We start from the raw sequence: 27,270 nt of genomic DNA, 5'->3' as shown, positions 1-27,270 counted from the left end.
CAACGTGGCAGCCACTAGGTGCATGTGGCTATTTTTATTCAAGTTAATTAATCGAAATTAAATAAAACTTAAAATTCAGTTACTCATTTGCACAGGCCACGTTTCAAGGGCCCTGCAGCCACACGTGGCTTGTGGCTACCGTACCAGGCAGCACGAATGGTAGACCATTTCTGTCATCGCAGAAAGTTTTATTGGAAAGCTCTAGCCTAGAATCAGGAACTTTCAGTTCTCCACCAAGTGTCCTGGTGTGGAGGAGAGGTCGTCAGAGCTGATAGCTCCCTATCAGCTACCGGTCTCCTCTTATGCACAGGATTATTGCCATGCTGTCCCCAGATGAGCAGGCCCTGTTCAAAGAACGTATCCGGTTCCTGGATAAGAAGATCCACCCTGGGCTCAAGAAACTGCACTGGGCCTTGCAGGGGGCCAGTGCCATCTTCATCACAGAGTGCCGTGTATACGCCAGCAAGGTGGGCCGTGGTCATTAGACCCTAAAGGTCTGCAAGGCAGACTGAAAGGCTGGCATGTGGGTAATTAACACCTGAGTCATGGGTAGTGGTGGAGAGACCAGGGAGTCTTGTGAAAGAAATGAAGTGTGCTTAGGGAAGTTTTTTTTTCTTAATGTCAGCAATTCTAGCTAGAGGACAGTGGGAGGATAGAATTAGGCCCAGAGGGTCTGTTCCCAAGCTGAAACTCCCCCATGGCTGGGGTCTGACTCCAGGTGCAGACGATTGTGAATGAGTTCAAGGCGTCCACTCTGACCATTGGCTGGCGAGCCCAAGTGATGTCAGAGACATTGCTGGTACGCATTAGTGGCAAACGGGTGTACAGGGACCTGGAATTTGAGGAGGACCAAAGAGAGCATCGGGCGGTGGTGCAGCAGAAATTGGTGAGCCTGCACCACGATGTGGTGGCCATCATGACCAACTCCTATGAAGTCTTCAAGAACGATGGCCCCGAGGTAGGGGGTCCTGTGGCCAGGGCTTTGTGGGTGGGCAGGTCCTCCGCTCCCCCAGTCCCATCAGACCCTTCTCTTGGTCTTCCCCCTCCCCCCCAACTCCCACGTGCTTCTCAAACATCCTGCTCTAGTCTTGGATTCACCCAACCTTCGGCCTTTCAAACCTCCTTCCTTCAGGACTCGGCGCCCCGTCTTTCTATTGAACCAGCTCGTTCCCCTCCCTGTTGGCTGGTTCTCATTTCCCAGGACCTGCCTCGTCTTCCCTGAGGGGCTCTCTTCCCCCTGCTCTTCCCACCAGATTCAGCAGCAGTGGCTGCAGTACACGATTCGGCTGGACCGCATGATGGAGGATGCCCTGCGCCTGAACGTGAAGATGTCACTGTTGGAACTGTCCAAGGCCATCAATGGGGATGGAAAGACCACCCCCAACCCACTCTTCCAAGTCCTTGTCATTTTGAAGAATGACATGCAGGGAGGTGTGGCACAGGTGGGAACCACTTTGCCCCCAACAGCCCGAAATCATCACACTTTATTTGCCAGTTTCCGTCAATCCTTAAACTTGGCTCTAGGCCCTGACTTTCTCCTACAGCCTCCAGGCCTGGTTCTGCGGTGTCCAGCCATCCCGGTCCTGAGCTTGAGTCCTCCCGGGCCTGTGCTAAGCCCTCGCCACTGTGCTCCCACAGGTGGAGTTCTCACCCACTCTGCAGACCTTGGCAAGTGTGGTCAATGACATTGGCAACCACCTCTTCTCCACCATCTCTGTCTTCTGCCACCTCCCTGAAATTCTCATCAAGTGCAAGTTTCTTCGTGAGCCCATCTACACAATCGTGGGTGAGTGGGCAGTGGGAGGGCACCAGGTGCAGGGGTAGCCAAAGCTTAGGACCTGGCAGAGCCAGGAGGAGAGACCAGGGCTGTTTCCAGACGTACTGGGCCAGTCATCTCCATGACTGGTGGAAAACCCAGGTCAAAGGGCTGGATTGGGGAAGGGAGAAGGGCCACAGAGGGGGGTCAAAACTAGGTGACTGATGCTCAAGGGGTTTGGGGTTTGGGGTTGGGAGACCAGGAAGGGCTTGTTTGGGACTGGGGCTGGGCTATAAGAGCCCTAGACACCAACAGGTGAGACATCTGAATCCTACAGAGTAGAGTCGTTCTTTTACTTTCGGCCTCCTCCTTCATTTTCTAATGCTCGTGTTTGAGCTGTATTTCTTTGGGAAGGTGCTGTTGGAGGGGAGGTTCTGGGGCAGTGGCCAGGGGCTGGGCTGCAGCTTGGGCTGGGGTGGAAGTCAATGAGAAGCATTTTGCTGGGTCTTGAAGAGCGGGATGAAGACATCAAGAAGATCCAGGCCCAGATCAGCAGCGGCATGACCAACAATGCAGCCCTGCTACAGAACTACCTCAAGACCTGGGACATGTACCGGGAGATCTGGGAAATCAACAAGGACTCTTTCATTCGTCGATACCAGCGCCTCAACCCGCCGGTCTCTTCTTTTGACGCCGACATTGCTCGGTAAGGAGCAAAGGTGGTTGTGAGGGTCTGTCTTGAAGAGGCAGAGCGCGGCAGGGGGAGGTCTGACCTGCAGCCTGGGGGAGGGGCAGAAAACTAGAGGACCAGCACCGGACCTAGGGCACTGGACCTTTGTTTCTCAAGGGGATAGCGATCCGATAAGAGCTGGGCAAGGGCTTCCCTGGTGGCACAGTGGTTGAGGGTCCGCCTGCCGATGCAGGGGACACGGGTTAGTGCCCCGGTCCGGGAAGATCCCACATGCCGCGGAGCGGCTGGGCCCGTGAGCCATGGCCGCTGAGCCTGCGCGTCCGGAGCCTGTGCTCCGCAACGGGAGAGGCCACGACAGTGAGAGGCCCGCGTACCGCAAAAAAAAAAAAAAAAAGAGCTGGGCAAGATTTAGGGAAAAAGCTGCTTTGGTGTGGAGTACCACAGGGTCCTGCTGGGAAAGGAGAGATGCTAGGGGTCTGAAAAGTGAGAGATGTGAACACTTTCATTTTAAGAACGCAGATGGGAGTTAAATGGAAGAGGGGTCTTAAATTCTGATATGAACTCCCGTCTCTTTGTCCTCTAGTCATTCATTCATTCATTCATTCATTTGTTAAAAAAAAACACCATTGTTATGATGGGTTGTGAGGAATTAAAAACAAAGAAATGAACAAGTTTTTTCCTCCCAAGGGCTCTAGTGCAGTAGGGAAGATAAGAATATTGCTGAAACAGCAGTGGCTGTGGCACCTTGAGGACCGTTGAAATCCCAGCTCCACCACTTACTAGTCGTGTCATCTTAGGTCGGTTATTCACATTCTCTGGGCCTCAGTTTCCTGTGAAATAGGTGTTATACTACCGACCTCATAAGGTTGTGGGACTGTTAAGTATATGTGGAAGCACTGTGTGAACTCTGAAGCGCTAATGTGCTGATGTGCTCAGTGTTCTTATACAAGCTTCCATGTGATCAGCGCTGTGAGTCAGGCATGCAAATGCGGGGCAGTTCGAGGAGAGGAGAGAGAATTTTCAGCTGGGGGCATCAGGGGAAGGAGGACGTGGATGAAGGGAGTGACTTTGGGGCAGGGCTTTTCAGGATGGGTAGGACATCAGCAGGCAGAGATGGGCAGCGGGAGGGCATTCCAGGCAGAGACAACAGCACGAAGATGGGACCACGTGAGCATGTTCGCCAAATACTGAGTATCCAGAAAGGAAGTCAGCAGAGGGATATATGTACAGCAGCCAACTTAATCCTCTCAGCAGCCTCGCAGGGTGGGTTCTGTTACCATCACCAGGTTACAGATGAGAAGACTGAGGTTCAGAGCAGTTAAATAACCTGCCCGGCGGCACAGAACTAGTGAGCAGCACAGTGTGAACTCCGCCCAGATCTCTGAGCCTCTCAAGCCTTGAATGCAAACCGAGGAGTCTGAAAGCAGTGGTTGGGAAAATGACATGTTCACAGCCGTCTGCTGGGGGACGGGTTGAAGTGGGAGATGCCTGGGAGCAGAAGAATGCTTTAGCGCTGCTGGCTGGGAGGAAAAGGTCACCCAGGCAGGGCATCTGGTACGTCTGCCAAGAAAAAGACGTCCTAGCGGGGATGTGGGCCTTTTCAGCTACACGGAGGTGGCTAATAACGTGCAGAAGGAGGAGACGGTCCTCAACATCCAGTTTGTGTTGCTGGACTGCTCGCACCTCAAGTTCTCACTGGTGCAGCACTGCAGTGAGTGGCAGAACAAGTTCACGACCCTGCTCAAGGAGATGGCGGCCAGGCACCTCCTGGAGCTGCACACCTACCTGCAGGAGAACGCGGAGAAGTACGGCGGGTGGACGTGGGCTCAGGCCGCGTAGGGGGTGGGTAGGCCCAACCTTCGCGACCGCCCACCCATGCTCTCTTCGCCCACGCTGCAGAATCAGCCACCCTCCCCAGACGCTGGAGGAACTGGGGGTCAGTTTGCACCTCATGGAGACCCTGCAGCTCGATATGCCCAACCTGGAGACCCAGATCCCTCCCCTACACGAGCAATTCACCATCCTCGAGAAGTACGAGGTGCCAGTTCAGGACAGCGTAAGTTCCTAAGGCATGCGGCCCACCCACCCGAGCCCGGCCCATTCCAGCCCCAGGTTGCCAGGGACACTGACGCCCCACGTCGGAGACCCTCGGCTGTCAGGAGGGAGAGCAGAGAAGGGAGCGGGGGAGAAGGCCCAAGGCCCCAAAGCCTCTGAGAGCCAAAGCTAACTCGAATGACCTTTCGGGTCACCCTGAGGATCTCTTTCAGGCCCAGCAACTGCTCGATTTCTTTGGGCCTCATTGCATGTGGAACTTGGACACAGATGCTGGTCCAGAGGGTCGGAAAAGACTTCTTCGAAGTGTTGGTGGGGCGGGCAGAGCTCCTGCTCGCGGGCCACCTCCACTCTGTGATGTCCCCAGGTGCTGGAGATGCTGGACAGTCTCAGCGGGCAGTGGGTCACCTTCCAGCAAGCTGTGCTGGACGGTGAACAAATGCTGAAGAGGCACAAGGAGAAGTTCAAGACAGGCCTCATTCACTCAGCTGACGATTTCAAGAAGAAAACACACAACCTTCTGGAAGAATTTGAATTGAAAGGTACCCGTCTTGTAACCTCTCCCCTGGCTTCCCCTTTGTCTTGACCCAGTCTTTCAAAGCCTAGGTCCCAGGGGAGGTGCAGACAAGGCTGAGCATGGGAAAGAGCCTGGCATGTCTGTCGGTGACACTCCTGTTGTCGCCGAGTCTTGGCTGGAAGGCAGCAGCCCAGCTCATAGCCTCTCCAGTTTTCTTACACTGACTTTTCACGTCCCACCCGTTTCTGACTCTCGAGCCGCAGTTAGTAGTTTCAGTGCATTCTTTCAACGCGTTCCCTCTCGTTTTCCTTCTCTTGTGGGAGGAGAGAAGCTCACCTTGGACTCCCCACAGGCCCCTTCGCCAGCAACGTGGGGCACCAGGCGGCCCTGGAGCAGATAGCCCACGTACGGGCCGTGCTGAACGCCATGCGGGAGGAAGAAAGCAATCTCCATGCCAACCTGGGCATCTTCAAGATCGAGCAGCCAGCCTCCAAGGACCTGCAGAACCTGGAGAAGGTGGTGTGCCGAGCAAGGCCCTCGTGGTGACCAAGGGTAGGGGGCAGGAGGCAGGAGAGTCGGTCCCAACCGGCCTGGAAAAACAGCCGGGGCCAGGAAGATGGGTACACGAGGAGCTTTTTTTTAAAAAAATGGGGGGAAAACTCAGGTAACAAAAGAACCATTTTAAAGTGAACGGTTCAGTGGCATTTAGCACATGTACAATGTTGTGTAACCAACACCTCTAATTCTCAAACATTTTCATTACCCCCAAGAGAAGCCCTATACCCATTAGCAGTAACCCCCCATTCCCTCTCCCCCCAGCCCCTGTCGACCACTAATCTCTTTTCTACGTACAGTGGACCCTTGAACAACAATGGGTTTGAATTGAGCAGGTCCGCTTATACGCAGATGTTTTTCAGTTGTAAATACTACAACACTACACAATCTGTGGTTGAATCCACGGATGGGGAACCGTGGATACGGATGAACTGCGGATGTGGAGGGCAGACTATAAGTTATACACAGGCTCTCTCAATTGCGTAGAGGGTTGGTGTCTCTAACCCTCTGGTTTTTAATGGTCAGCTGAACATGGGTTTTGCCTATTGTGGAAATTGTGTGTAAAGGAAAGCGTGCGCTATGTGACCTTTTGTGTCTGGCTTCTTTCATTTAGCGTAGTATTTTCAAGGATTATCCATGTCGTAGCATGTGTCAGTGCCCCATTTCTTTCTATGGGTGAATAATATTCCATTGTGTAGATTTTGTTTATCCATTAACCTGTCAATGGACATTTGGGTGGTTTCCACTTTTTAGCTACCGTTAAGTGGTGCTGCTGTGACTGTGCGCGTACTTGTATCTGTTTGAGTTCCCGATCCCAGTTCTTGTGGGTATGTACGTAGGAGTGGAATTGCTGGATCATAGGATAACTCTATGTTTAACGTTTTGAGGAGCCTCCAAGCTGTTTTCCACAGCAGCTGCAGCAGTTTACTCTCCCACTAGCAGCGTACGAGGGTCCCTACTTCTCCACATCCTTGCCAGCATGCCCCCCCCGCCTTTACTTTTGGTTCTAACCATCCTACTGGGTATGAATTATCTCACTGTGGTTTTGATTTGCATGTCCCTACTGACTAATGACGTTGAGGATCTTTTTCTTTTTGTTATATATTATTTATTTACTCGTTTATTTTGGCCGCATTGGGTCTTCATTGCTGCACGTGGGCTTTCTCTAGTTGCGGTGGGCAGGGGCTACTCTTCGTTGCGGTGTGCGGGCTTCTCATTGCGGTGGCTTCTCTTGTTGCGGAGCACAGGCTCTGTCTAGGTGCACGGACTTCAGTAGTTGCAGCACGTGGGCTCAGTAGTTGTGGCGCACGGGCTCAGTTGCTCCATGGCATGTGGAATCTTCCCGGACCAGGGCTCGAACCTGTGTCCCCTGCATTGGCAGGCGGATTCCTAACCACCGCGCCACAAGGGAAGTCGGAGGATCTTTTCATGTGCTTGTTCCCTGAGGCGCTCTTTTTTTTGTTTTGTTTTGTTTTGTTTTGTTCTGCGGTACACAGGCTTCTCACTGTTGTGGCCTCTCCCGTTGCGGAGCACAGGCTCCGGACTCGCAGGCTCAGCAGCCATGGCTCATGGGCCCAGCTGCTCCGTGGCATGTGGGATCTTCCCAGACCGGGACACGAACCCGTGTCCCCTGCATCGGCAGGCGGACTCTCAACCACTGCCCTGAGGCTCTCTTAAGGCAAGAGAGTGGAGGAAAAAGAAATGTGAACTGAGGAGGCAGCTGTATGTTGCCAGGAGGGAAAAGCTTCTCAGAACGAGAGGAGGAGAGGCCCTGCGTGTTTGCCAGGGAGGAGGAGGGCGAGAGTCACATCACTCAATGCACCTGTCTGCTCTTGGCCACGAAGGAGTTGGACGCGCTGCAGCAAGTCTGGGAGATCACCCGAGACTGGGAGGAAAACTGGAACCAGTGGAAAACCGGCCGGTTCCTGACCCTGCAGACGGAGGCCATGGAGACCACGGCCCACGGGCTGTTTCGCCGCCTCACCAGACTGGCCAAAGAGTACAAGGTGCGTGGGGAGAGGGTGGGGGGCTGCTGGCAGGCTGACTGAGGAAGAGGCCATGTGGGAAAGATGGTCAGGTCTTCTGACACCTCTCGCTTTTGCTCAGGACCGAAACTGGGAGATTATTGAAACCACTCGCTCAAAAATAGAGCAGTTCAAGAGGACCATGCCTCTCATCTCGGACCTGCGAAACCCTGCCCTTCGAGAGCGGTGAGGCTGCCCCTCGGCTCCTGGGGGTCACCCCCTGGCCTGGCCGTCACCTGGTTCTCCCGGTTGTCCCCTCCATGGCGTTCCTAGCTCTCTCTGCCCTTCTGTTCACCAACACACGCCTTGAAGAAGGCTTCCCAAGAGCCCACCGCCGTCCTCCGTCTGTCACATCGTCCTGGGTTCTCCGGCCTTCTTGGCTCTTTCCCTTCCGTCGCCCCTCAATTTATGTTGTCTGTCAGAGCTAAGCTTTACGTCTTCTGTCCTACAGACACTTGCACGTTGTAGCCCCAAGCCTAATAACTTTTGTCCCTTAGGGGTTTTGCTTTTGTGCCTTGTTTAAGAGGACCCCGTCTACCCCAGAGTTGTAGACACACTCTCTCCGTAGACACAGAAAGTATAGACACACTTTCTTCTCATACTTTATAATTTTGCTTTTCAAGTTTACCTCTTTTAGTGCATCTGGAATTTATCACATGATAGAAGAGGGCTTTGAAACAGTTGAGGCTAGAATAAACTATTTTATAAATGGTGTTTTAATAATTCTCTATTCACTTAGGAGTAGGTAATTTTACTTCTTTGGTGTTGCCTCCAGCATAATGTTTTTGGCAATGCTTCTCTAATAAGTATTATGCAATTAAGTGTCACCTAACCGCTTTATTTGCTTAAGTTATTTACCCTCTCTAAGCCTCAGTTTCTGCATGTGTAAATGGAATAACATGTATAGAGTGGTCCTCATTTATAGAGTGGCCGTGAAAATGAAATGGTTCATGTAAAGCAGTTGGCCCAAGGCATCATCTATAGTGAACCTGCAACCGTCCGTCCTAACTCCCTCTCCAGAGAGTCAGCACCTCAGTCTCCGTATTCCCCACAGTGCCTCAGATTGTATGTTAGAGGCTATTGAGTAAATATCTGTTGAATCGTGAATTAATAAATACACGGAATCATAATATCCCAGTGGGAGAAAGCCACTGGGGGATGATGCTGATACTTTCCAGTAGGCTCTGGTGTTCCAGCGTCCTGATCTGACCTTTTGTCCCTGGCTGCAGGCACTGGGATCAGATCAGGGATGAGATCCAACGGGAGTTTGATCAGGAATCTGAAAGCTTCACCTTGGAGCAGATCGTGGAACTTGGGATGGATCAGCATGTGGAGAAAATTGGGGAGATCTCTGCCTCAGCAACCAGAGCGCTGGCTCTAGAGCTGGTACGACAGAGTCCTTTCCCATGGTCCCTCATTTCCTAAGCTTCCTGGAACAAAGGCTTCCAGCTTTTCATCATCTGATGGCCCCTCCCCACTCCTGTTACCCTTGGGGACTAAATACCTGATTGATCTGTTCCCCAATTTCTTTCTGCAGGCATTACAAAACATCGCCAAGACCTGGGATGTGATTCAGCTAGACATAGTCCCCTACAAGGATAAGGGCCATCACCGGCTCAGGTAGACAGGGCTGTGTGACCCGGGCTGCAGAGTGGGGACTGAGGCTTGGCAGGTGGGGCTGGACTATGGTTTTGATACCTTCCACCGCAGAGGCACAGAAGAAGTATTTCAGGCGCTGGAAGATAACCAGGTGGCTCTGTCTACCATGAAGGCATCTCGTTTCGTCAAGGCCTTTGAGAAGGATGTAGACCACTGGGAACGCTGCCTCTCCCTCATTTTGGAAGTTATTGAGGTGGTGCTCACGGTGCAGCGTCAGTGGATGTACCTAGAGGTCAGGATTCACTGCCCAAGCTCCCCCTACCTGCTGTTTTGACTCCTTTATTTGTACAGGACCTAGATAGTTGCCCTGTTATCGGCCCCGTTTTCCCACCTCCAAAGCCATTCTTCATCTGGGACCCAGGCATCTGACTCTTGGTTATTACCTCTCATCTTCAGCCCCCTCCTTGAAAAGCCTTTGTTCTTTTTCCATTTTTCTTCTCGGACCCACATACCTAGCCTCCCAATCCCAAGTTTCCTTCTAGAACTTGAGCATCTTGCCCTTTGGTTCTGATGCTCTTTATCTTCTCCTCAACTGTCATTCCTGGTCTGAGAGCAGGGAGCAGAGTGTGGAGAGTGTGTGAGAAACAGCCTCTCACGCCAGTTGTTTGGCCCTTCAGAATATCTTCCTAGGAGAGGACATCCGCAAGCAGCTGCCCAATGAATCAGTCTTATTTGACCAGGTCAACGGCAACTGGAAAGACATCATGGACCGGATGAACAAGGACCCCAATGCTCTCCGGAGCACCCACTATCCAGGTCTGAGCCCTGACGTAACCTCAGCTGGCGCTATACGTATGTGAAGTCATGGCCACATTCTTCATTTACTGAAAGATTGACCATTGCACCTGGCTGTCCTACCATCACCACCACCTCTTCTAAGCATTAAATAGTAGTTCCGTAAATTAAACTCAACACATATTTGAGCAGAGTACAATGTAGTGGTTAAGAGGATGGGATATGGAATCAGACAGACCTGAGTTCAAACTCTGACTCATGCCTTACCGATTGTGTGCTCTCAGGCAGCTTGCTTCCTCCGTACTGCAGTTTCCTCACCTGTAGTGTGTGTGGGGTTAACGATAGCTATTTCTCAGGGTCTTTGTAAGGATAATAGAGGAGTATGTAGCACTCAGTACAGTGTCTGGCGTAAAGTTAGTGCTCAATCCTTAGTACTGTGCCTCCAGAAACACTGATCGAGGAGTCACTCTTCTTCTCTAGCTGGTTCATTCGATGAGATGATGCAGGTGAATGAGATAATGCAAATAAAGCACTTGTCACATTAAACGGCACAGAGAAAACCTTTGGTTACTATGAGCTATTGTGACTTTAATTGGTTTATCAGATTAGCTAGTCTTTAATGTAGACATTTTGGTAGGCATGGGGATTGGGTAAGGGGATGGGGGAGAGATGTACACATAGTGAGGTCTGGTTGATTGTGCTCGATTGGGGTAAAGAATCAGGAAGTCACGTTTGGCGATGGGTACCTACAGTGCATGTCCTGAGAAGAGCTTTGGCATGGGGTACGGAGGACCTTTGTTTTGCCAAGGGCCAATCTAACAATTCTTCATTTTCCCAAGAACCTTAAGTATACACATCAAAAAAAAATTATTATTCAATTACTCGGGTAAAATATAAGTATTAAGATGTGCAAAACTGAGTGACAACATGACTTTTTTAGAAATAATATTGGAGATAATTGACATAATTACATTTTAGAACAATTTATAAGCAGAGCCATCTCTTCGTTGAACCCACAGAACAAAGCTGTGTGGTCCACTGCTACTGGGTCTCCCTGTGGTCTCCAGGGGCTACTCAGGTGGTCGCTCAAAGGTTCTAACAGCCTGTAGGCTTTGTACTTGAAGGCCTGAGGGTCACCTCAGAGTTCAGACTCCGTGGCATCCATGCTTTCTTCAGAAAGCTAGAAACTTGGAAGACCAGGAGATCAGCTAATCAAAATCTAGTGCTGGGAGAAAACTAACATTATCAAGAACCTACAAATGGGAACACATTTTATCTTATGTCTCGAATTTTTCTTTGAGGTGGATCTCATTACCATTTTACAAGGAGGTGAAAGCTCCCTGAGGTTAACCGACAAGCTAATTAAGTGAAAGAGCCGCAGTTTGGATGGCCATCGTCTGCCTCCCAATCTAGCGCTCTTTTTGTTTGTTTGTTTGGCCACGCCGCACAGCTTGTGGGATCTTAGTTCCCCAACTGCGCCCCCTGCAGTGGAAGCTCGTAGTCCCAACCACTGGACCGCCAGGGAATTCTCTCTAGTGCCCTTTTTGCTCTGTCACGAGGGACACTGGCAACCCCAGTGACTGCAGACCCCTTTCATTGTGTGCATGTGATATGTATTTAAATCGAATGGGGTTTTTTTCCAATTTATTTATTTTTGGCTGCATTGGGTCTCCGTTGCTGCACACGAGCTTTCTCTAGTTGTGGTGAACGGGGGCTACTCTTTGTTGCAGCGTGTGGGCTTCTCATTGCGGTGGCTTCTTACTGTGGAGCACCAGCTCTAGGGGGCGCGGGCTTCAGTAGCTGTGGCACGTGGGCTCAGTAGTTGTGGCTCACGGGCTCTAGAGCGCAGGCTCAGCAGTTGTGGCGCACGGGCTTAGCTGCTCCACGGCATGTGGGATCTTCCCGGACCAGGGCTCAAACCCTTGTGCCCTGCGTTGGCAGGTGGATTCCTAACCACTGCACCAGCAGGGAAGTCCCAAATCTAATGTTTTAACTTGTTGAATTGTTTATGTGCAGAACAAGCTCTAATTTTTTTTTTTTTTTTTTTTGCGGTACGCGGGCCTCTCACTGTTGTGGCCTCTCCCGTGGCGGAGCACAGGCTCCGGACGCGCAGGCTCAGCGGCCATGGCTCACGGGCCCAGCCGCTCCGTGGCATGTGGGATCTTCCCAGACCGGGGCACGAACCCGTGTCCCCTGCATCGGCAGGCGGACTCTCAACCACTGTGCCACCAGGGAAGCCCAACAAGCTCTAATTTTCAGAAGCTCTTGGGATGATCGGCAGAGCCCCACTTTTTTGGTGGGAAAGGACTGATGGGAGATGTAGTTATATTAGTGGAACTGTATAATTAATACGTAATGTATAATGCGTACAATAGTGTATAATGGATACTTAATAATGAATTAATGAAGAGGATGGGAAAAGAGTGACTGGGGACACTGCATCTGCTTCCAAAAACCATATGGCAGTCTGTGCCCCAACACTCAAGAGCTGGCAAAGTGGATATAGTTGGAGGCTCCAGATCTACTCAGGGCAATGGTACAAGGGCCACCAAATATCATTCACTGTTCTCTTCTCCAGGCCTCCTGGACACATTGATAGAAATGAACACAATCCTGGAAGACATCCAGAAGTCTCTGGATATGTATTTAGAGACCAAGCGCCATATTTTCCCCCGCTTCTACTTCTTGTCCAACGATGACCTCCTGGAGATTCTGGGCCAGTCCCGCAACCCAGAGGCTGTGCAGCCACACCTCAAAAAATGCTTTGACAACATCAAATTGCTGAGAATGCAGAAGGTCAGTAGAGGTGGCCATGATGCAAAGGAGGGCAGGGGAGGGATGGTGACGTCAAGGTGTTCAAGGCCTCGGAGGGGACCGTGCCCTCCCAGCAGGAGGGGGATATAACGATTCTGGGTATCTGGGACAGAACTTTCTAGAATTGGTAATACAGAGGGGAGGGGGGAGGAGCAGAAATTACCCTCCAAGGGCTCAAGAGCTTCCTGTTTCTGCAGATCGGGGGACCCAGCAGCAAATGGGAAGCGGTGGGAATGTTCTCGGGCGACGGCGAGTATGTCGATTTCCTCCACTCAGTACTTCTAGAAGGGCCTGTGGAGGTGAGCTGCAACGAGGGCCTGAGAAGCAAGCTGACTCTTCTGAGTCTGCTTGGCTCTGTGAGGAGAGGGCATCTCTGTGAAGGGATATTAGTCACTTTTTGCCCTCCCACCTGCCATTCCTAAAACTCTTAACCTCTACCCTGCACCTGAACGTCGGACAGTCTGCCCCCTAGTCTCCATTTCCCTCGGGGACGCAGGCCGGCCGCTTCCCAGCTCCTGCTCTTCTCTTGGGCCCCAAAGCCCCGGAGTCCTGTTTCCCAAGCACCTTCACTCTGGGGACTCCCGACTCTGGCCCTGAGGGCGAGCCACCCTGTTCTCACCTCCCCCCAGTCCTGGCTTTGTGATGTGGAGCGGACCATGAGGGTGACCCTCCGGGACCTTCTCCGGAACTGCCGCCTGGCCCTCAAGAAGTTTCTTAACAAGAGGGACAAGTGGGTGAAGGAATGGGCTGGCCAGGTGAGCTGGGGTCAATGGAAATGAGGGAACAAGGAAGCAGCCAGTGTAAAGACAGGATCTTCTTCTTCTTTTTTTCTTTTAAATATTTATTTATTTATTTGGCTGCATCGGGTCTTAGTTGCAGCATGTGGGATCTAGTTCCCTGACCAGGGATAGAACCCAGGCGCCCTGCACTGGCAGCGTGGAGTCTTAGCCACTGGACCACCAGGGAAGTCCCTAAGGACAGAATCTTGATTCGCACAAAAGGCAGGTTTCCTGCCCCCTGTTCTGGGCTGCGGCCCCAGAAGCCTGTACCGTGGACCCTCAGCTCCTGACTTGGGCACGTGCCCATCCTTCAGAGCAGTTTAGGCGTAGTGAGAGGAGTAGCAGCTGGTCGCGGAAGAAGCTGGGTTTTGGGAGCCGGGCTGTGTGTGTGGCCAGGGACAGGGCTTTGGAATAGAGCCTCTACACGTGCCCCAGGTGGTGATCACTGCCAGTCAGATCCAGTGGACGGCTGATGTCACCACGTGCCTGCTGACAGCTAAGGAGCGGGGAGACAAGAAAATCCTCAAGGTCATGAAGAAGAAGCAGGTGGGGAGCCCTGCCAGGACGGGAGAGGCCTGGAGTTAGAGCTGGAGGAAGGGGGCAATACGTTGGGTCAGAATTAGTGATGAGCTGGTGGGAAAGGTCCGAACGAGGGTGTGTTATGGGAGGCGTCCAGCAAGAAGAGGTTGGGTGGGTCAGAAGTATGTCTCCCTGTGGTGGTGTTGGGGGCCAGGAGCTGCAGTGGGGGAGGGGTCAGCATTGCGGTTGGTTGCGGAATGATGCTGGGACGCGGCATGATTAGGGTTTGGTGGCATTGCTCAGGCCGCCTTCTTCTCTGGCACCTCATTCTGCAGGTGTCAATACTGAATAAGTACTCGGAAGCCATCAGGGGGAACCTGACCAAGATTATGCGCCTTAAAATTGTGGCTCTGGTGACGATAGAAGTCCACGCCCGGGACGTGTTGGAGAAGCTTTATAAGAGTGGCCTCATGGACGTCAACTCCTTCGACTGGCTCAGCCAACTGCGCTTCTACTGGGAGAAGGTGCCGAAGGGCCAGCTTCCCACCCCCGTACCCTAAACCCGATCCTAATGCTTTAACTAAATTCATGTTCTCTAAATACAGTAATATCCCAACCCACCCCTTAGTCCTATCACAGCACCTAATCCAGCTGGTAACTCTCTCTCGAACCTGCCAAGTAAAGAGTGGCAAGTGGCACTTTTCCAGGGAGTGCCCACTCTGGGTGTCGCTTGATCGGGACTCAGAAAGACTCCAAGCAGCTGCTGCAATAGTTTGGGCTGGACACGTGCAGCGTGACCCCCAGTTTCCATCTTGGCCGTAAGCCCGTCCCTCCTCCTAACTCTAAACGGAGCCCCCAGTCTTCTCCCTGCAACTCCCCTGCCGCTTCCAGTCCTCCTGTTGGCCATCGCTGCAGCTCTGTGTCTTCCTCCAAGCCCGCGCCTCTCTTACTCTGCCCTGTTTCCCTAGGATCTCGACGACTGTATGATCCGCCAGACCAACACACAGTTCCAGTATGGTTATGAGTACTTGGGTAACTCCGGCCGGCTTGTCATCACCCCGCTGACAGACAGGTCGGCCGTGGGGAGGCAAACAGGGGGCTTGGGGTAGGGGCAGCGAATGCCGAGCCAAGGCTTCCAGGAGTCCGGCTTGAGTCCTGTCCTCCATCCCCAGGTGTTACATGACACTGACCACGGCCCTGCACCTGCATCGAGGTGGATCCCCCAAAGGTCCCGCAGGCACAGGGAAGACCGAGACCGTCAAGGACCTGGGCAAGGCCCTCGGCATATATGTCATCGTGGTCAACTGCTCTGAGGGTCTGGACTATAAGTCCATGGGCCGGATGTACTCAGGCCTGGCCCAGGTTAGCATCCTGCCAGCCTGGCCAGGAGGCCCCTTTGGTATCTTTTAGTTCTAGAAAATCAGCTGAAACCCAGATCTGTTTCAGTGCTTTGTAGCTGACGACACTGTATCGCCTCAGTTAGTTCTTACCACTGGGGAAGTCCCTGCGCCTCCCTGAGCTTCACTCTGCTTATTTGCAAAATCACAAGATTACGTAAGGATCCAATAACTTACGCACACTGGAGTCGCTCAACACCCACAAGTTCCCTACCCTGGTCACTTTCCCACCCACACCTCTCAGGCATTCCCCTAGATCCTTCCTGTCTGATGGAAAGTTCTGGCCAGAAACCACAACAGTGCTACGGGGCCCCCTCCACCACACACACACGCACGCACGCACGCACGCGCGCGCACACACACACACACACACACATTCATTTTAGAGGCTGCTGCTCCTATCCAAACATTTCAGGGAGAATATGTTAGTCACAATTTTTAGTTTCTCCCAGTCTGGGGATACTTTTCTTGCTCCCAGCGACTCCCCCCCACCCACAGATGGGCGCCTGGGGCTGCTTTGATGAGTTTAACCGCATCAACGTGGAAGTGCTATCCGTGGTGGCCCAGCAGATCCTGTCCATCCTCTCAGCCCTGGCTGCCGGCCTCACCCGCTTCTATTTTGAGGGCTTTGAAATAAATCTGGTGTGGTCCTGTGGGATCTTCATCACCATGAACCCTGGTAAGGGCCTGGGAGTGGATGGGGCTCCTGCGGGGAGAACTGAGTGTTCAGGGCAAATAACTGTGCATCCCCCCACCCCCTGCCAGTGTTTTTAGCCAAGTGAAATGTGGCTAAAGACCATAAAGTGTGAGAGAAGGATAAACATACACATTTCTGGGACGAGGGGTGGCAATCTTACTGTTCTCCCTAAAGGGATGAATAACAGCTTGCAGGCATACATGTAGCCCTAGTCTTTTAAAGTGCTTAGCCATCTTCTTTGGTTGGACTAGCTCCCAGAGTTCTGGTGTGTCTGCCATCCCTTTTGCCGAATGGGAGAATCTCCCCCAGAGTGCAGGGCCTAGGGTCTCTCATTACTGGTGCCTGAGAACAGCTCTGGGGGAAGGAACTAGGAGAAAACAGGAAAGGGTTCCGGTACTGAAAGAATCAGATAAACAGGTGCAATTTCTATTAGCACTAACATGAGTTATACATGGAACTTGGAGAGATGGGAACTTGACAGCTCTGTGATTTGAGTTTGAATCAGGGCCATGCAGAAGGTTAAGGAAAGGACCAGGGGTAGGAAAGAAGAGCAAAGTGGTGTGGGAAGAGCCAGGGCTGAGATGAGAAAGGAAGAGGTCTCAGAGTTGGAGCTGGGGAGAGAGTTAGGGATGGAGCTGGGGATGGGGAAAATGGGACTGATTGGGAAGTAGGTCTTTGGGAAGCAGTATGGATTCTGAATAAATGGCGCTCTTTTCCAGGCTATGCTGGTCGCACAGAGCTTCCTGATAATCTTAAATCCATGTTCCGTCCAGTTGCCATGGTGGTGCCCGATGCTACCCTCATTGCAGAAATCATTCTCTTTGGGGAAGGATTTGGCAACTGCAAGGTATTCTGATAACCTCTTGTCTCCAACACTTTATTTCCCTTCCGTGATTATTGTCTGGACCGAAGAACCCCCCGGAGGCCTCATAATCAGCTTATCCTACGAGGAACTTACATGGCTGTCAGTAGGATATGGAGGGAGGTCTCCCCTCTGTGGTGTCACTGGTCCTTGATGGCGCGATTCCCAGGATCTTCTCATTAGGATTGTGCACAGGGCCCTTCCCAGCCGCTCCAAGTCCCGGGACCTAGCTTCTTGGATCTGTAACTGTCCCTACATGAAGCAGAGGGATTGGTGGGGAGATGGATTGTTTCCTCCTCTATTTTGTTCTCCAGGTTCTGGCCAAGAAGGTGTACACACTTTACTCGCTGGCCGTGCAGCAGCTCTCCAGACAGGACCATTATGACTTTGGCCTACGTGCCCTCACCTCCCTCCTGCACTGCGCTGGCAAGAAGCGCCGCCTGCAGCCGGATCTGTCTGATGAAGAGGTAGATTGAGGACACGACCGTCGGACCTTAACCTCCACTGTCACTGGTCCTATGCGCCTTCACTGAAGTTTTTGAGATCCTTACTTTCACTAGCTTAGGTTTCCCGCCCTCCTGCCCCTCCCCTCAGGTGTTGCCTGAGTTCCACCTGTCCTATCGCTAAAGACTAGCTCGGATGTATCCATTGTTCTTAGCTCCTGCCTCTCACCCAGTTGGAGAGGAAGGGCCTAATGAGTACCTCGGCCCTGGCTTCGCGAGCCTGAGTCTCTGTCTTTTCCCATTCAGGTTCTACTGCTCTCGATGAGAGACATGAACATCGCCAAGCTAACTTCAGTGGACGTGCCACTCTTCAATGCCATCGTGCAAGATCTGTTCCCCAGCATCGAGCTGCCGGTCATTGACTACGGCAAGGTATCTGTTCCTCAAGACTCTCCCTGACCTCATGTGTGAATGTGGGTCTGGAAACAGGACACCTGGCCTCCAGGCCTTGTTCTGCCCTTCACTAGCTGTCCATTCACTGGCTGTGACTTTGAGCAACACAGTTGGCCTCTCTTTGGGCTTCCTTATCTATAAAACCATACAGGCCTATTCAAACATTCTACTTTCTCACCTCAACTCCCTACTCCCTGACTCAGCAGCTCAAGTACTTCTACTCATCAGTTCCTTGACCTCACTGAGACCGCTGATCCCCTGGCCTTTCTACTTTCTACCTGGTAGCCCTCTCCTGTCTCTACCTGTCTTCTCATTCAGGGAGTTTTGAGGAGAGACTGCTAGGAGCTCTTTGATATGTGAGAGGAGTGGGATGGAAGAGGCCAAGGAAGGAGCATTTTAGAAAGTGTAGGAATTTTCTTCTCTGGCAGTACGGTAGTTTAGATACCCTGAATGATTCTTTCGGTTGAAACCACTAAAATGCTGGATAAAAATATAAAAATACATCTTTTAAAATGTATTGCTAAACTGGCAAGAAAGAAAGAATCCTGGGATGAGGAGGGGGAGTAAAAGCAGGGAGGCAAGTGAATGAGAAAGCTGGATTTCTCCCCGAAAGTTTTTGTTGAACATAAGGCACTGGGGGTAGGAGATGAAGCAGCCCACATTTTGAGGTATAACAGAAAACCCAGTCATGCATAAACTTCCGTCCACAAAGGAAAACACCTTCAGTAAGTGGGAAAATGAGAAACCCACCACTGACGAGGGTCCATGCAGTAAAGAAACATGCTTGTCGTGACCTTTGATGATGAGAGGAAGGGGCAAAATCTCCTTTGAGATTTCCTAACCACAAGTCAGCCCTCACATGGTTCCTGGTCATAATTTATTTTAATGTGTAATGCCCCAAATCTCAAATTTAGAACTTAATTTAAAGTATTTCCAGTTTGTTAGTGTCTCCCCCACGTGACTGGCAGAAGCAAATGCAAATTATTTCTAGAATAATGAAGCTTCAACTTAAGCCTCAAAGAATTCTCATAAAAGTCCAAGAAAATGAGCAGCTTCTGGTCAAAAATCACAAAACACACAAGGAAACAAGATACTATGAATGGGATGCCAAAGAACAACAAAACGGAATCAGATCCACAAAGACTTCAAAGATGGAAAATAATCAGCACAGAATTCTAGAAATAACTAAATTTAATATGTTTAAAGAAATAAGAGAGGGGAATTCCCTGGTGGTCCAGTGGTTAGGACTCTGCACTTTCACTGCCAAGGGCAAGGGTTTGATCCCTGGTCGGGGAGCTAAGATCCCGCAAGGGCAAGCCGCACAGCACAGCAAAATGAACAAAGAAATAAATAAAAATAAAGAAACAAGAGAGGAGCTTGAAACTGTGATCCAGGAACAAGAGACTTCTAAACAAAGTAGGATTGAAAAGAACCAACAGCGTTCCTACAAATGAAAAAATATTATAATTGAAATGTTAAAAATCCAGCAACTCACAGGGAGGACTTCCAGATAAAAAGGTGGATTAAAAACAATTTTGTTTCCTTTTGAAAACCTGCTACAACTACTCTAAAGAGATTTTTACAAATAAGGCATCTATACCCGAAAGAATGGGGAGAATGGGAGAGGCAATGACAGCAAAATTGTGACATGGGAAATAAATGAATCAAGTTGTGACTTACTCAGCAAACCTGAGAGGCTGGAAGTGGGGAGAATTGTGAGTTGGGAGTAGGTGGGGGGAGTGAGTAAAGGAGGTGTACCTGAAATGAGAAGGATTGGCAGCAAACAGTCTTGGGAGCAGGTCTCCCCTTCTCTGCGACCCTGGATAGCCGTGCCTCTCCCACTTTGGTGGAAGACTAGAGGGTAACAATAGTAGGTCTCTGGTCTGGGGGACACATGGTATAGTTGAGGGCGGGAGAAAACTCTATTAAAAATGGGGGTTAAGTGAATGTTTACACATTGAATGCTGAGACCCTTAGCCTTCTCTGAAGCCCCCGGCATGCCGGCAGCCAGCCAGCCAGGAAATTGCAAGAGTTCTCTCTGGGGAATCTCTCTGTCCCAAGAGGAACGAACAAGACATCGACAATGGAAATGTCCCCACGGAAGTCCCAGATAAATCATCTACAGTGACACTCACAGTCTACAGGCCCCACTCACACACTCAGAGCTTCCATTCAGCTCTTTAGTCCTCCACCCTTATATATGAGCCGAAAACCAAGGCTCACCACCCATCTGAGGAAGGCCTCTAACATGAAAGCAGCCAAAACAAATAGGAAAAAGCAAACTGGAGAAAATAGATAATGCAGAGAGAAGAAAAGTTTTTAAAATAAATCTATCATTAGTATACTCAGAGAGAAGATTAAGGTATTGTATCCATGAAGTACTGATGAAATGCTATTGGAAAAGGAATATTCCAGAGAATAGAGCAGAGCAGACAAAGCGGGAAAGAGATTAATATTCAAGTGCCAGTCTAGGAAAGACAACACTGAAATACCAGCAGTTCCAAAAAAAGTAGGAACAGAGAAAATGGAGGAGGCCAGGATCAGTAATGAAACAATTCACGAAGAATCCCCAGAACTGTAGCATCTAAGTTTCCATAATTAAAGGATCTATAAATGCATGACATAATAGATAAAACAAATCCTTACCAAGGCTCAGCATTGTGAAATTTTAAAACACTAGGAAAAGGAGAAGATTTAACAAGCTTCCAAAAAGGGAGAAAAAAAAGAGATGACATGCAAAAGATCAAGAATTAGAATGTTGGACTTCTCAATAGCAATATTGGCTCTGTAAACAATGAAGCAGGCTTCAACATTCTGAAGGAAAATTATTTCCAACCTCAAATGCTATACCCAGACAACCTGTCACATAGGAAGCTAGATCAGAGATATTTCAGACAAGCAGACTCTCTAAAAAAAACAAAAAATTACCTCCACTGCATCCTTTTCTCAGAAAGCTACCAGAGGATGTGCTCTACCACAATGCAGGAGCATTCCAAGAAAGAGGAAGATAGAGGACACGGGATGACAGTTGTGTACCAGACAAAGAGAGAAGCCAATCCAAACTGAAGCAAATCTGAAGGTTCAGGCAGACTTCTTTGTTTTTTTTTTTTTTAAGGTTTTTTAAAAATTATGATTTATTTATTTTTGGCTGCATTGGGTCTTAGTTGCAGCACATGAGATCTTTGTTGAGGCGTGCGGGGTCTTTCGTTGTGGCGCACGGGTCTTTCTCTTTTCTAGCTGTGGCGCGTGGGCTCCAGGGTTCCAGAGCGCCTGGGCTCTGTAGTTTGCAGCATGCAGCCTCTCTAGTTGAGGCACGCGAGCTCAGTAGTTCTGGCATGTGGGCTTAGTTGCCCCGTGGCATGTGGAATTTTAGTTCCCAGACCAGGGATCGAACCCACGTCCCCTGCATTGTAAGGTGGACTCTGCACCACTGGACCACCAGGGAAGTCCCCAGACTTCTTTAAGAAGAGGAAATCGATACCTGGTGAGAATAAAAGTTTTGAGAGACTTAGTCAACTGGCAGAGTTTGGAGTTGAGTTAAAGATCAGTATATTAAAAACTAAGCAAACAAAAAACCAGAGCAACTGTTAACCCCTAGGGAAAACCAAAAAGTTGTGCAGGAAAGGAAAAATAATCATGTATTGAATCATATACATTGTTATACTAATATTTAATACTGTTTACAAGAGACACATGTAAAACGTAAAGACAAAGGGTGGAGAGTCAAAGACTAGAAAAATACATCAGGTAGACAATAATCAAAAGGAAGCTGGGGTAGCAATATCAGACAACACAGATCTTAAGGCAAAATGAATTACCAGAAATAGAGTCGCTTCATAATAATAAAAAGTTCAATTCACCAGGAAGATACAACAATTCTAAATTTGCATGCATCTAATAATATGGCCTCAAAATAAATAGAATAAAATTTTTCAGAATTTCAAAGAAAAATAGACAAATCTACAATCGTAGTGGCGCTCTTCACATCTCTCAGTAACTGATAGGCCAAGCAGACTAAAAATCAGTTTTGTTAAAGAAGATTTGAACAACACAATCAATCTTGAGTTAATCAAGACATTGACAGCAATTGCATTCAATAACTGAAGAATAACCATTTTTTTCAAGCATACATAGAATATTTAGGTTACTTGACCATGTAAAGGTCATAAATCTGCCTCAAAAATTTCAAGGGAATTTATTCAGAACACATTTTCTGATCACAATGTTAACTCTACTGATATCAGGCAAAGTAGACTTTATGGCAAGAAGAATATTAAAGATAAAGGGGGACATTTCATAATGATAAAAGGGCCTATGCTCAGAAAGATATGGCATTCTAAATTTGTATGCACTTAATAATAGAGCTAGAAAATGCATAAAACAAAATCGACAGGACTAAAAGCAGAAACAGATAAATCCACAACCCTAGTGGGAAATCTTGACATGCTTCTCTCAGAAATTGATAAAATAAGCGGATAAAAAAATCCATAAAGGGAGTTTCCTGGCAGTGCACTGGTTAGGACTCAGTGCTTTCACTGCCATGGCCCGGGTTCAATCCTGGTCCTGGAACTAAGATCCCACAAGTTGTGTGTTGTGGCCAAAAAAAAGAAAAAAAATCCATAAAGATACGGATTTGAGGGACTTCCCTGGTGGTCCAGTGGTTAAGAATCTGCCTTCCAATGCAGGGGACATGGGTTTGATCCCTGGTCAGGGAACTAAGATCCCACATGCCATGGGGCAACTAAGCCCGTGAGCCACGACTACTGAGCCCGCGTGCCACAACTAGAGAGAAACCCGAGCACTGCAACAAAGAGCCTGTGCCCCACAGGGAAAGTTCCCGCATGCCACAACTAAGACCCGACGTGGCCAAAAATAAAATGAATAAGTAAATAAATATTTTTTTAAAAGATGCGGATTTGAATGCTTTTAACAGATTTGACCTGACACATGTAGAACATTATATGCATATAATTGCAGACACATATTCTTCTCAAGTATGCAAGGAGCGTTTACCAAAATTGACTGTGTGCTGGATTATTAAGTAGCGGTCTCATAAACGTCAAATGATTGAAAATTATACAGAGGATGATCTCTGACCACAATAGAATTAAACTAGAAATTCGTCACAATATATAATTATTCCAAATGTTTGGAAATTAGGCAATACAATTCTAAGTAACTCATGGGTCAAAGAAGAAATTACAGGATATTTTAAACTGAGTAAATAGAAAATGTGACATTTTAAACTTTTGGCATGATGCTAAACACGCACACACACACAAATACACCCAAACATGCTAATACAACTAATTCTCAGACAGTGGAGGGAAGTAGTAGGGGTGAGGCCTGTTAGTGGTGTTTGAGAGATACAAGTAAAATCTTGCATTGTTTGAACTTACTTGGTTGCATTGGCTGTGTATTTAAAAATGTCACACTCTTCTGGGACCCACGTGGGTCATGGTTCTATAAGCATTTCTTTATTTTTCATTTTTGTTTTTAAAATTTTTAATGGAGTATAGTTGATTTACCGTGTTGTGTTAGTTTCAGGTGTACAGCAAAGTGACTTAGTTTTTTTTGTGGTACGCGGGCCTCTCACTGTTGTGGCCTCTCCCGTTGCGGAGCACAGGCTCCGGACGCGCAGGCTCAGCGGCCATGGCTCACAGGCCTAGCCGCTCCGTGGCATGTGGGAATCTTCCCAGACCGGGGCACGAACCTGTGTCCCCTGCATCGTCAGGCGGACTCTCAACCACTGCGCCACCAGGGAAGCCCTAAAGTGACTTAGTTATATATATATATTTTTTTTCACATTCTTTTCTATTATAGGTTATTATAAGATATTATATATAGTTCCCTGTGCTATATAGTAGGTCCTTGTTTATTTTATATATAGTAGTTTGTATCTGTTAATCTCAAACCCCTAATTTATCCACGCCTTTCCCCCTTTGGTAACCATGAGTTTGTTTTCAATGTCTATGAGTCTGTTTCTGTTTTGTAAATTAGTTCATTTGTATCATTTTTTTAGATTCCACATGTAAGTAATATCATGTGATATTTGTCTTTCTCTCTCTGACTTAAGATGATAATCTCTAGATTCATCCATGTTGCTGCAAATGGTATTATTTCATTCTTTTTTATGGCTGAGTAATATTTCATTGTATAAATATACCACATCTTCTTGATCCATTCATCTGTTGACAAGCATTTAGGTTGCTTCCATGTCTTGGCTATTGTAAATAGTGCTGCTATGAACATTGAGGTGCATGTATCTTTTTGAATTTGAGTTTTCATCTTTTTAACTTAGGTGATGATTTGTTTAATGTCTGGCTCCCCCACCAGACTGTGGGCTGTGCGATAGGATGAACACTAATTTGTTCTCAGCACCCAGCACACTGCTTGGCACACACTTTAGAGGCTTAATAAATATTTGTTGAATGATATTAGAAAAGATGTGTAGAGCTGCGTGTCAGACATTGTGTTTTACATTGACTATCTTACCTAATACAACAGCCCTATGCGGGAAGTACCATCATTACTCCCATTTAACAGATTAGGAAACTGAGGCTCAAAGAAGTTAACTTGCTCAGGTTCACATAGCTGAAAGCTGGGGCCCCAGGCTGGCTGACTCCAGAGCCCAATCTCTCAACTCTGCAATTGGCCAGCCTCCCAAGGAACAAACAACTGTCAGGGTGCGGAGGGCCCTGGTGCAATTTTTAATGGTTTGCACATTATCCTTCCAGGTATCGGTGAGCTTTTGAAAGTCCCTTACAAGCCGCACCCTTTTTCTTCTGCTTCCTGTATTTTCCCTTCTCTCAGCTGCGGGAGGCCATTGAGCAGGAGATTCGGGATATGGGCCTGCAGACCATCCCGTTCACCCTCACCAAGGTTATCCAGCTGTATGAAACCAAGAACTCCCGCCACTCCACCATGATCGTGGGCTGCACAGGCAGCGGCAAGACTGCCTCGTGGAGAATTCTTCAGTTGTCCTTGTCCTCCCTGTGCCGCGCCGGAGAGCCCAACTTCAACATTGTCAGAGTACGGACCTGGGACAGTGGGGCCACTGGAGGAGACTTGAGTAGCAGGAAGACAGTGAGGCTGGGGGCAGGGGTGCGTAGGTGTCTGGGAGGGTGGTGCAGACCAGGAGGGCGGCCTGGGAGGGATGAGAGAGACAGGGGCCAAATACAAATACCTGGAAATAAAGGAACATCTTGGGATTTGTGTCAGCTGGCAGCTCAAAACCCCCTTCCTGTGTCATTTTTAGGAGTTCCCTTTGAACCCTAAGGCACTGTCCCTAGGGGAGCTGTATGGGGAATATGACCTCAACAATAATGAATGGACAGACGGCGTCCTGTCCAGTGTCATGCGGACGGCTTGTGCAGGTACCCAAAGGATCTTGGGGCAGGGAGAGCAGATGCCTAAATCTCCTGTGTGGGTGGGCAGTCTGGGGATAGAAAGCTCATTTTGGGGGAAAAACTGCTTGGGGAACGCGGAGATCACCAGGAAGCAACTGCTTGCGTCTCCAGGGAGATGAGTGTGGAGGGAGGGCTGGGTAACAAAGCTCTGGTTTCCTTATCATCTACCTCCGACCAAGACGAGAAGCCGGATGAGAAGTGGATCCTTTTCGATGGCCCTGTGGACACACTGTGGATTGAGAGCATGAACTCTGTCATGGACGATAACAAAGTGCTGACCCTTATCAACGGAGAGCGCATCGCGATGCCTGAGCAGGTTCGGGAGTGGAAACTGGAGGGCCTGGGGCAGGGCTAAGGGGAAGAGCACGGGCATCCAACAAGAAGGGGAAGTTCTATAGGAACGCCTAGGAGGAGGATGCCTGGATTCAGGGCAACCTGTGACTGAAGAAGAAATGCCTGTCTTACCACAGACTCTGAGGACAACTGTATAGAAAACATGATGTATTAGGACGCACTGTGTGGACTGAGGCAGCCTCATTGCCACTGACATATGAGGGATGACCTTCCGTTGTGCACCCAGAGTTACAATTCGTGGGCTTTTGTAAAGCCCACCCTTTCCCACCCGCTCAAACAATATGAGCGAGAGAGTAATTTTTCATAAGGATGACCTTGAAGAAACCCTGATTTCTTTTAACAAACAAATCATTTGTAAAGCTTAGGTCTTTATTCATCCTGCCACACGTGGTACTCAGTAGAGACACCTTGGGGCATCAGAATTCTGGGTGTTTTTATTACTGAGGGAAAGACAAGACAATATATCCATAGGTGTCTCTCCTGTTCGAAGTGGAAAACTTGGCAGCGGCCTCCCCAGCCACCGTGTCTCGCTGCGGGGTGGTGTACACTGACTACGCTGACCTGGGCTGGAAGCCCTACGTTCAGTCATGGCTGGAGAAGAGGCCAAAGGTACGAAGGGAATGGAGGAGAGGAAAGGAACCGGTGGGGCCTGCGGAGGGGACACAAGAATAATTCAGAGCCCCTGCTTATTCAACTCCAGGTAGAGGCAGAGCCTCTTCAGCGCATGTTCGAAAAGTTCATCAACAAGATGCTGACCTTTAAGAAGAAAAACTGCCACGAGCTGGTGCCCCTCCCGGAATACAGCGGCATCATCTCCCTCTGCAATCTGTACTCAGCCCTGGCCACACCGGAGAATGGGGTGAGGGGGGACCAGGGCAGGAAGGGCTCTCGACCTCCCGGGACAACTTCAGGGAAATGGTGTGTCTGAGACACAATTGGAACATGAGGCTTGAGTGGAGCAGAGACTCCAAGGGGAGGCCTCACCAACCGTGGAGGCAGCGAGCGGGGTGTGTGTGTGTGTGCGTGTGTGCATTTGCATGCGCGTGTGTGTGCTCATGCGCGCACATGTGCATGCACACTGGGAGGCCAAACTAAGGACTCTAAATCAGATATAGTACACAATGGGTCTCACTGTAATTTCCTGCCCATATCTGGGAGCTGAGGATAGTTTATTTGGTTCCTCATTTCTCCATCCTTTCAAAAATTAAATATTAAGTCTTAGAATCTGTGAGGCCTTAGGATACTGTTTCTTTTTTGTTTGTTTTTTAAGAATTTTTTTTTTTTTTGGATAGGGACCACTTTTAACGTCTTTACTGAATTTGTTACAATATTGCTTCTGTTATACGTTTTTTGGTTTTTTTTTTTGCGGTACGCGGGCCTCTCACCGTTGTGGCCTCTCCCGTTGCGGAGCACAGGCTCCGGACGCGCAGGCTCAGCGGCCATGGCTCACGGGCCCAGCCGCTCCGCGGCATGTGGGATCTTCCCGGACCGGGGCACGAACCTGCGTCCCCCGCATCGCCAGGCGGACTCTCAACCACTGCGCCACCAGGGAAG

The 27,270-nt window shown here is 49.3% G+C and overlaps 1 protein-coding gene across 1 annotated transcript in view; it reads left to right on the top strand.

The window, feature by feature from the left end:
- Positions 1–27,270, top strand: part of DNAH2 (dynein axonemal heavy chain 2) — a gene marked incomplete at its 5' end in the record, with an annotated part of 86,284 nt that overhangs the window by 27,774 nt on the left and 31,240 nt on the right. The window contains 31 exons of the mRNA XM_082678968.1: positions 311–467; positions 719–958; positions 1,254–1,442; positions 1,639–1,786; positions 2,270–2,462; positions 4,052–4,252; positions 4,347–4,503; positions 4,867–5,041; positions 5,369–5,532; positions 7,416–7,577; positions 7,678–7,781; positions 8,825–8,981; positions 9,133–9,215; positions 9,306–9,486; positions 9,872–10,010; positions 12,568–12,785; positions 13,001–13,102; positions 13,433–13,558; positions 14,018–14,128; positions 14,437–14,625; positions 15,070–15,173; positions 15,274–15,463; positions 15,997–16,177; positions 16,915–17,042; positions 17,372–17,524; positions 17,807–17,932; positions 24,767–24,985; positions 25,212–25,329; positions 25,542–25,678; positions 26,188–26,325; positions 26,417–26,575. Coding sequence (XP_082535094.1) covers positions 311–467; positions 719–958; positions 1,254–1,442; positions 1,639–1,786; positions 2,270–2,462; positions 4,052–4,252; positions 4,347–4,503; positions 4,867–5,041; positions 5,369–5,532; positions 7,416–7,577; positions 7,678–7,781; positions 8,825–8,981; positions 9,133–9,215; positions 9,306–9,486; positions 9,872–10,010; positions 12,568–12,785; positions 13,001–13,102; positions 13,433–13,558; positions 14,018–14,128; positions 14,437–14,625; positions 15,070–15,173; positions 15,274–15,463; positions 15,997–16,177; positions 16,915–17,042; positions 17,372–17,524; positions 17,807–17,932; positions 24,767–24,985; positions 25,212–25,329; positions 25,542–25,678; positions 26,188–26,325; positions 26,417–26,575 — 4,849 coding nt within the window. The remainder of the gene's footprint in view (positions 1–310; positions 468–718; positions 959–1,253; positions 1,443–1,638; positions 1,787–2,269; positions 2,463–4,051; positions 4,253–4,346; positions 4,504–4,866; positions 5,042–5,368; positions 5,533–7,415; positions 7,578–7,677; positions 7,782–8,824; positions 8,982–9,132; positions 9,216–9,305; positions 9,487–9,871; positions 10,011–12,567; positions 12,786–13,000; positions 13,103–13,432; positions 13,559–14,017; positions 14,129–14,436; positions 14,626–15,069; positions 15,174–15,273; positions 15,464–15,996; positions 16,178–16,914; positions 17,043–17,371; positions 17,525–17,806; positions 17,933–24,766; positions 24,986–25,211; positions 25,330–25,541; positions 25,679–26,187; positions 26,326–26,416; positions 26,576–27,270) is intronic.

The sequence above is a fragment of the Grampus griseus genome (assembly GCF_964374135.1).
Source record: "Grampus griseus genome assembly, chromosome: 20".
NCBI classification, from domain to species: Eukaryota; Metazoa; Chordata; class Mammalia; order Artiodactyla; family Delphinidae; genus Grampus; species Grampus griseus.
Note: the sequence above shows the minus strand (reverse complement) of the source record. Positions and strands in the feature narration are given on the sequence as shown.